The sequence below is a fragment of the Bos taurus genome, chromosome 7 (assembly GCF_002263795.3).
Source record: "Bos taurus isolate L1 Dominette 01449 registration number 42190680 breed Hereford chromosome 7, ARS-UCD2.0, whole genome shotgun sequence".
Lineage (NCBI taxonomy): Eukaryota > Metazoa > Chordata > Mammalia > Artiodactyla > Bovidae > Bos > Bos taurus.
In genome coordinates, this window is record NC_037334.1 from 1,407,679 (window position 1) to 1,417,148 (window position 9,470).

The following is a 9,470-nucleotide window of genomic DNA, read 5'->3' on the forward strand; positions in this document are numbered from 1 at the left end:
CTCTAGGGCCTGCAGGGACTCGTCCCTACCCTTGCCCTTTCTGAGGAAACTTCCAGGTACCAGTCCCAGCCAGCCTGCCCACCATAGCGAGCCTAGGGCAGCCTAGAGCCCTTAACCCTTGATAAAGGAGGGCAGTTTTCCCACAGAGATACATGATGGGAGCCTTCCCCACCCTCCCTTCCCCTCCCTCAGTTTGCTGCTGGAGGCTGGGTCTGCAGGCCCCGAGAAGGAGCAGGCCTGAGGCCTGGTGCTCACCCTCGGGGCCTCTCCAGGGAGAGAGTCAGGCGGTGAGGAGCATCCCGCTGGAGCCCCCTGGAGGAGGAGGACTCAAATGTGGCCTGGCCACGGGGCTCTCGTGCCCTCCTGCCAGCCTGCCTTCCTGCTGGCCTTTCCCCACAGGTGGGATGTACCACGGGGACCTGACGGAGAAGCTCAAGGTTCTCTACAAGCTGCACTTGCCTCCAGGTGAGCGCCGCCTCTCCCATTCCCCAGCAAGGGCTCTCCAGAGTGCAGAGCCAGAGCTGTGGCCTTCCGAGGCACAGGCCTCTGTGCGTGGCTGGGCCTCGTGGCAGCTGGGCTCCCAGCACAATGGAGGCTCCCTCATCCTGACAGAGTGCAGAGCAGCCAGCGGATGGGGCTGAGGCCGGGTCAGTCTCCATCTGAGAGCAGGGCTGGGCCCTGCATGGCCTGGGGGGACGTGTGGGTGTCTCAGGGCTCCACGCATGGGCAGAGGCCCAGACGCAGCACCAGGCCCCTCCATGTACCCCCTGAGAGGGGTTGGCCACAGGAGTGGAGACTCAGGTTTGAGTCTTCTTAGTTCATTGGCTTGTCCTTAAATCTGTCAAGGACTCCTGTCTGTCACCAGAGGAGCAGCCTGGGGGCACCGCTGAGGCCCAGGGGAGGCTGAGGAGCCTGTGTGGCTCTCTCCCTTGCCTTCTCTCGCAGTGCAGGGCCCGCTGGGACACGGACAGTGGGTAGCCTGTGTCAGCCTAGCTTACCCGGCCCAGCAGACATAGCCACTCAGAATTCTCCAAGGGCCGGGGATGGGCTTCCGTATTTTCACAGAGGGTGCTGAGACTGGGGCAGGCGAAAGTTCTAGCCCCAGGGGTTCTGCTCTGGGGTAGAGCTGTCCTGGGTTCCTGCTGTTGTCCATGACCCTGCCCCCACCAGGGACTCAGGAGCTGCCTCAGAGTTGGCCAGAGTAATTTTTCATCCCAGAGACCTGACTGACTGAGGGCAGGGCCCAGACTGTGGTTCTGAAGCTCCCTACAGGGCTCTGCGTCCAGAGTTGGAGAGCCCTGCTCCTGACACACGCAGCGCAGGGATTCTTACCTGTGGCTAGTCTTTCCTGTTGCAACAGGCAACACTGGTCCTGGGTACACCTCCTCGGGAAGATTGGCACAGGCACTTCTCATTCTGCTGAGCGAGGCTTGAGCTGGGCAGACCCCACTGGGCCAGGAGCCTACGGAGGAGGGCACGTGAGGCCGGCCCTGCCACTCCCAAACCACCTCTGTCCACCTTGCTCCACCTGGGGCCTAGTGACGGCCCATACCTGCCGCCTCCCCACAGGCCATGCACTGTTAAACCTTCCTCACTCCCTCCCCCTCCACACAGCGGGGAGAAGGAACCAGGAACAGAGACTGTCGCAGAGTGAGGCAAGCCAGTACGTACTGGTGTGGGACAGTGCCCAAGGGTATGATGTGAGAACAGGTTGTCTGTGCCTGCCTGGCCCCTGCGCACGTGCCTACAGGAGCTGGGAGCATCCCAAAAGGATCCTCTGGGCCACAGCATCACGGAGTGGGGCAAAGGATGGCCGTTCAGCCGACTCCTCTGACTGGATGTATATTGCAGTTTCAAACACAGTGTCCAAGTTAACCGGAAGCAGTCACCAGCTGTTAACCACTGTGACTACACACCGCGTTGGTGGGCACACTCAGTAGGGGAGGGGGGGTTTCCTCTGGTCAGAGTCACGTTGTTCCCTCCTGCCCTCACTCTCCTCTCTCTCCGAACACAGCCCTGAGCCCCGAGGAGGCTGAGTCAGCCCTGGAAGCAACCCATTATTTCACCGAGGACAGCTCCTCAGAAGGTGAGTGCTCTCTACCACTGGCCTCAGGCCCTGTGCCAAGCAGAGTTGCTGAGGGCCGTGCGGGTGGCCTGCAGCCCTCCCCGGGTGTGGGGGTGTGCTGCACGGGGGAGCTGCAGAACAAGGGCCAGGGCCCCAGGAGTATTCTCACTCCTGTTTCTCTTGTCTCTGCCTTCCTGGACCCTGGCTCCTCCTTCCCTCTGCCTCTGCTCCTCCTCGCTGTCCCTTCCAGCGTCTCCTCTGGCCTCCGATCTGGATCTTTTCCTGCCCTGGAAGGTTCAAGGTCAGTGCCTGGGGGGCAAGGGTGCCCCCTTTGCACTTGGCTTCCCCAGGGCCTTGGGATTCGTCTTCTGAACACTCCCCTGCATGGTCAAGAGGCCTGGAAGCTCTTGGGCCCCAAGATGCTCCTGTGTGGCTAAGTTCTGAATAGCCAGCTGCGGACCTGGGTAGAGAGCGGCAGCTGCCGTTCTTGTCGTAGGGGCAGAAAGTGGTGACACATGGCATCGTGGTGTTGCACAGGTACCAGGGTATCACCTCCAGGCCACATGGAAAAACGATTCTGTCATCGTGGTCATAGGAAAAACACAAAATACTATTGTTGCAAAACTGTCATTGTGATGACACAGATGAGTGGAAGTAGAAAAGAGTGGTGGAGGCTTTCTTTGGAAACAGTTTTATGTTCCATACAACTTTTTAGTTGAGGAAAAATGTGTATGTTGAGTGCCTGTTGGAAGTCAGCCCTGTGCTTCATTTAAAGCCCACAGGGAGCACTGGGCCCAGGGCGGTGGGGTATTCTGGGCTGGGATTTGGCAGTCAAGCTGGCAGTGTGTAATGCACCCAGAAAACTGACCAAAACACCACCCTATCATTGCTCACGAGGGATAGGTAATAACACATCAAGGATAATACACACTCAAAAGGGAAACTAAAAGATACTATCAAGATACCTAAAGCAATCCTACTGACATTGTTAAAGGCTTACTTGACTGTGAAGCTTGAGGACCTTGATTTCAATTATACAAACTAAAAAAACAGATGTATCTTCTGTCATACTTGGAACCTAAGCAAATAGGCCTGTCCCAGGCACCTGAGGAGAGGCCACGGACTTGGGGTACAGAGCCCTGTCCTTGGAGCTCACGTAACCCCCGGGGAAGCGGTCCATTCCCTGATGAAAACCCTGAGCCCAGAGGGCTGCACCCTTCCCTGCCACTGCAGAGCTGCCGAGGGTCATTTGGAGCTGGCACCTGCCTCCCCGCCTGACGTTCCCCCAGCCGCACCCTCTCAGGGGGCAGGTCTGGGGGAGCTGGCACCTGCCTCCCCACCTGATGTTCCCCCAGCCACACCCCCTCAGGGGGCAGGTCTGGGGGAGCCGGGCAGCCTGCTCTCCCCAGGTCCACGGTGCACACATATGTATCACTTTAAGAGATACAGTGCTGATCACAGGACTCAGGAACGTAAAATTCTCCATCAGCTGGCGTGGCGGTTACAGGTTGAATTGGTAACCCAGACTCCCCTGAGTTTGACCTTTATCGGCAGAAAGTATAGAAATTGTTGGTCTCAGAATTTTTGCCTGCAACATGCATCACCGTTGATTTAAGAACTGTGTGGTATGACTCGTATTCTTTGGAAAGAGAAGATGTGAGAGTTCAGTGGTTCTCTGGTTCGATGTAACCAGGTGGAGTGAGCCGGCCCTGTGTGGGGCAGAGAAGCAGCAGCCTGCAGGACCTGCTGGGCCAGGGCCCAGGACCAGGTCCACTTCCACAGGAAAGCACAGGCCAGACCTTAGTGGTCTGGAGTCATAACAGAAGACTGTTCTTGTTCTTTTTGTTGTCCAGAAGTATTACAGCAGGAGGAGCGAGAGGAAGCTGGAAATGACATCCAAGATAAAAGAAGAGGTGTGTGTGTGTGTGTGTGTGTGTGTGTGTGTGTGTGTCTGCGGTGCTGGAAGAGGTCCTAGGGTGGGTGGGATCTGGTCGCCCTGTCACTGTGGAATAGCTCCCGTACCTTATGGCAGATGCATGCCTGATAGCAGAGCTCTCCCTGAGGTAAACGCCCAACCATCAGCCACCCAGCTCGCACTCATCAGTCCCAGGCCTGAATTTCCTGTGGCCACGAGCACCCCCAGCCATCACTGCCTCCCTCTGGGGGTGCCCTGGCTCTCTGTGCCACCCTCTCTCCAGCCCCCACATGGTCCCATCACCATCTTGGGGAGGACATAGTGGGGCCATCATCATCAGCTTAGCTCAAACCTACTTCAGCATAGCCCAGGGGGGACCCTTGAGTGGTCCTTCAGGGATCCCCAGCCTCCAGGATCCAATGCCTGATGATCTGAGCTGCAGCTGATGTAATAATAATAGAAATAAAGTGCAGTGAATGCAATGCACTTGAATCATCCTGAAACCATCCCACCCCCACGCCCCCAGTCTCCAGAAAACCTGTTCTCCACGCACCTGGGCCCTGGTGCCAAAAAGTTTGCGGGCTGCTGTGTGCTTTGTAATAGGGCCCAGGTAACTTCATGCCAGATAATCCTTAAACCCCCTTATCCCCTGCTACCAGCCCCCAGCCCTCTTTCTCTCATTTGACAGACAGAGATTAATCTTTTTCTTCCAACTCACAGAGGAGAAGGGAACTAGCCCTCCTGACTATCGGCACTACCTTCGAATGTGGGCCAAGGAGAAAGAGGTTCAAAAGGAGACGATTAAGGATCTTCCCAAGATGAACCAGGTAGGCCAAATCAGAACACCCAAGAGATGTTTCTGGAAAATTCCGACCAAGTCTGGACCCTCCCACCCTCCCCGCACCCCTGGAATGGAGGGATTCTCCTGCCTACCTTTAGACCCACCAGTCAGCAGCAGTCAGGGACTGCCTAGGAGGACAGGGGCTGGTTTTTCCAGGGCCTTGTTCAGAACACTCCCTTGCTTTGATCGGCATCCGTGAACCAGAGAAGCGCTGGGGAAGGTCAGCCTCAATAGGCAGAAACTCACTGCTGTTCATGAGCCAGTGTCACGGCACTTGTCCTTCCAGCCTGGCTCCGAGCCGCGCACATAGGCCCACTTGCCCCCCTGCCGATAGTCACATGCAGGTCTCCAGGTCAGGACTGCAGCCTCCAGAGTCTTAACAGCCAGGACCACAGACATCTAACCAAAGGCCGCTGCTGAGCTGCAGCCTGATCACGGCCTGCTCTGCCCAGAGGGGTCCCTTGGCATCTGGGTGCTCTTTCATCCACAGGCCTGAAGAATGGGATGCCCTGTGGGGGGAGGTTTCATCCCATTCTCAGGCCAAGAGGCCTAAATGTGGTTTCAGGATCTGAACTTGACCTCTTCATCCCTCTCAACGAACCCAGGCTGCCTTACCTTGTCATCACTCTCTAAAGAGCTTTGTTAAGGAGAGTTGAAGTGGCTTCTAATTAAAGATCTAAAACACTCAAACTGATTCTAAAACACAGTGAAGTCCTTGTAATCACTGGGTTTGAAAAGTTATAATAGACATAGGTCTGTCTCTGCTAACAGAACAGGCAAGAGAGACTCCAGATGTCTCTATATGTGCTGAAAGACAGCTGGAAAAGAAAGCCTTTCCCTCTGCACCTCAGTGTCCTAATCTGTGAAATGGATATGTCAAAGCACAGGTATATGAAGATAACTAACAAGACGACACCCTCACACCAGTCAGAATGGCCAGCATTGTGAGACTGACTGATCGGAGGTAGCCTGGCCCATCTTTTATCATCTCCCTGTCCCTTTTCTGTTTTCCCCCTCAAAAGGAGCAATTCATTGAGCTATGCAAGACACTTTACAACATGTTCAGTGAAGACCCCATGGAGCAGGACTTGTACCACGCTATTGCCACGGTGGCCAGCCTGTTACTCCGCATCGGGGAGGTGGGGAAGAGGTTTTCTGCATGGCCAGGCAGAAAGTCCAGGGACAGTGCCCCCGATGAGGATGAGTCACCAGCCCCAGACCCCCCTCAAGACCCTGCCTGGGAACTTCAGCCACCAGCTGCAGGGGACCCCCAAGCCAAAGCAGGTGGAGACACCCACCTTGGGAAAACACCACAGGAGAGCCAGGTGGTGGGTGAAGGGGGCGGCGGTGAGGGCCGGGGCTCTCCCTCCCAGCCTCTGTCTGATGACGAAACCAAAGACGACATGTCCATATCCTCCTACTCCGTGGTCAGCGCTGGCTCCCTGCAGTGTGAAGACCTGGCTGATGACACAGTGCTGGTGGGCGGGGAGGCTCGCAGCCCTGTGGCCACCACCCACGGTGGGGGTACCGTTGACACAGACTGGTGCATCTCATTCGAGCAGATCCTGGCCTCCATCCTGACAGAGTCTGTGCTGGTGAACTTCTTTGAGAAGAGGGTAGACATTGGACTCAAGATCAAGGACCACAGGAAGGTAGAGAGACAGTTTAGCACCTCCAGTGACCATGAGCAGTCTGTGGTTTTGGGCTGAGGGCTCCAAGGCCTGCAGACTGGCCTCTCTTCCCTCCTTCCCTTTGTTTTCTCCTTAAGGACACATCCCTCCAGTTCTCCCCAGAATTGAGTTGTAAATAGAAAGAAGGCTGAACAGTCACAGTTGGGGCCAAGGCAGGGGGTGCCCAGCCCCTCATCCTGCCTTGGGCCTCCTGGGCCCTGCAGTGTCGGGGGCTCTATGATCTGCCCTTGCTTGCCCTGCACTGTGGCCAGGCCACACCCTGTCCTCCTCCTCCTTCTCCCCTGCAGCTGCGTGCTCTTGGGGCTTTCCTGCCACTGGGCACCAGGTAGGGAGGTGGTGTGCCTGTTGGGCACCAACGTGGTGAGAGCTTCGAGATGCCTTCCAGGAGCCCTGAGCCTGCTTCTGGTTGAGGACACGGGCAGAAAGCATCCACTGCATCAGGGTGGGTTACCTCCAGCACAGGTGTTCCTCTCAATTCTCTTTCAGCTCGTCATCCTCACCATTAACCTTAAAAACACATCCCTCGGGTCCTGATATGTCTCCTTGTATTCATTTCAGTTGGCTAAAAAGAATCACACTATGCTCAATGCCTTAATAAATCCCTGAAAGAATGAAAAACCACACTGTGTATAGAGAATTAATGTGACCCTCAACCACTGCTTCAGCCTCCTGGCTTCTCCCCAGGCAGGTATGGGGCTGAAGCCGTACTCCAGAAGTTCCCAACACTTAAGTCTCTCACAGGAAGTGAGGTTTCAAGACCCCAGGCAGGACGGGGACACGGAAGCTGCTGATGCAGACTGGGCAGGGCGTGCGCAGAGCTGCACCCACAGAGAAAACCTGCTCTGCGGGGGTCAACAGCCAGGGTCTAGAGGTAGGAGCCATGTGCTGAGGCCTGGCTGCAGTAAGCCTTTGGGTTCAGGAAGCAGAATGTAGGGACATGCGCAACAGGCTGAGCCATGAAGACCCCCTAGCTTTGCAGCAGGAGCTGATTATCATGTCCAGTATTTGCCCCCAACACAGTCACCCCTCATTTTTTACTAAAAGATAACATCTCTGTGGCTCGTTTGGTTTTTTAATTGAATAGCCTTATTGAGGCAAAACTTACATACCATAAAATTCAGTTGTTTGAAGCTACAATTCAGTGATTGCTAGTAAACTGAGAGCTGTGCAGCCATCGCCACAATTCAACTTTAGAATATTTCCATCACCCCAGAAAGACCCCTCCTGCCCATGTGCTGCCAACGCCTGTATCCCCCCTCCCTCCGCAGCTCCAGGTACTAATCTATTTTATAGCTCTTTAGATTTTATCGATGTTTTTGAAAATAAAAGCCTCCATGATTTTACCTTGTGCACAACTGCTGAGTCACTTTTCAATAAATACAGCAAAACAACATCAAGGAAACGTAACAACTTTTCTTTCTTAACAAGTCGGTAATGTAAATTCCTTTCTAGTGGTTACACAAGCTGACTACATGCTTTGTCATAAATTAATTTCAAAGGATTTACTGCCAGAAAGACTGTAATGAAACTATAGTTCTTGGCCATAATGAAACTAAGGATATACATAAGAATTCCATGAAATTGGCAGTTTAAAATCAAATTGGTTATAATCAATTAGAAAGATTTAAATAATTTGGAATGTAAATAAATGTTTTATATACCATGTAGAAGTATAAATCTGAGAGTATACTGAAGAAAGTAAACAATATAAAAGAGGACATTAGCCTTTTTATGTGATAAGTGTATAAAAATACACAATATACTTTCATCTGTTAATCATTTAACCTGGCATGATGGTCAAAATGTTTAATAACAAGAACATTTCCTGCATTAATGGTGGATTCTTTACCAACTGAGCTATTAGGGAGGCCCAATAACAAGAACAGTAACACTAAACAATATGTGGATAATAAAGTTTTAAATATATTTGGATTCTGTAAGTAAACAGTGTATATTTTAAAACTCCTTACCAAGTGATCTGTTGTACCAAACTATTCATCGAGTCATTCTTATAATTTCCAAGAAAAAAATATGCATATGAATTTTAAAGGATTACATGTTTGTTGCAGAAAAAGGGAAAAATACACAACAGTAGGAAAACAACTTTTCCTAGTATTTAAGACTACTATTCATTAGTCATTATTTTGGTGTTTTTTCCCCTGTATTTATCTTTTTCAAAGTTGAACTCACATCATTTATGAAATTTTTATTCTGCCCTTTTCATTAACCACAAAACATTCTTTGTAGCTGCCAGAAACTCTCATCCACAATGATGAGACTTGGAGATAAACAAAAACCACCCAAATGAGAACAGGAACCATTTATCAAGAGCTTGCTATAGAAGAGAAGTCAGCCACCATTACCTGTGTTTGGCAGAGACTAAAAGGTAGTCAGAAGAGTGGGAACGCCTTATGGTGAAAGCAAGGGAGGGCTTCAGGTATGCTCTGATCAGAGGCTGCTGGTGGGGAAGCAGGATGCCTTATGTGTTTGGTTTGGGGCGCATAATCGGCTTCCTCTTGATCGGTGGAGAAGTCTAAAAAGGTGGGCAACTGGTAGTCATTGACCAAGTCCTGACTGCTGTAGAAGTTGTAGTTTGGCTGGGGGGTGGAAGGGGGTCCGGTTGACGCACAGGTGGTCATAGGTGGCTCCAGTCACTGTATAGTCAGTCTCAAACATAATTTTTTAAGTTAACTGGCTTTTTCTAATATATGCTATTGTGCAAAATTTGGAAAATATTAAAAATTTTAAATCACTTATAAAAAGTCATTTATAACCCTTGCCCATGCACATTATATGTAAACAAATAATGCTTGGTTTTACCTAACTGCTATTGTGTATACTTGGTAACCTCCTTGCTTCCTAACAATACACATGCTAGCATTTTCACTTCAAACTCTGTAATGGACCTGCATGATGGTGCATTCTTCAGAATACTTATTTCCACTTTTTTCCTGTTAT

At 51.9% G+C, this 9,470-nt stretch overlaps 1 protein-coding gene across 7 annotated transcripts in view; it reads left to right on the forward strand.

The window, feature by feature from the left end:
* Positions 1–7,133, forward strand: part of TBC1D9B (TBC1 domain family member 9B) — a 40,278-nt gene extending 33,145 nt beyond the window's left edge. For 2 of the 7 annotated variants that reach the window (XM_024994190.2, XM_010806437.4), the window contains 6 exons: positions 400–465; positions 2,015–2,086; positions 2,316–2,366; positions 3,919–3,978; positions 4,701–4,807; positions 5,844–7,133. In XM_024994190.2, the coding sequence (XP_024849958.1) occupies positions 400–465; positions 2,015–2,086; positions 2,316–2,366; positions 3,919–3,978; positions 4,701–4,807; positions 5,844–6,530 (1,043 nt within the window). In that variant the 3' untranslated portion in view covers positions 6,531–7,133. 7 annotated transcript variants of the gene reach the window in all.
* The last annotated feature ends 2,337 nt before the right edge of the window (positions 7,134–9,470 follow it).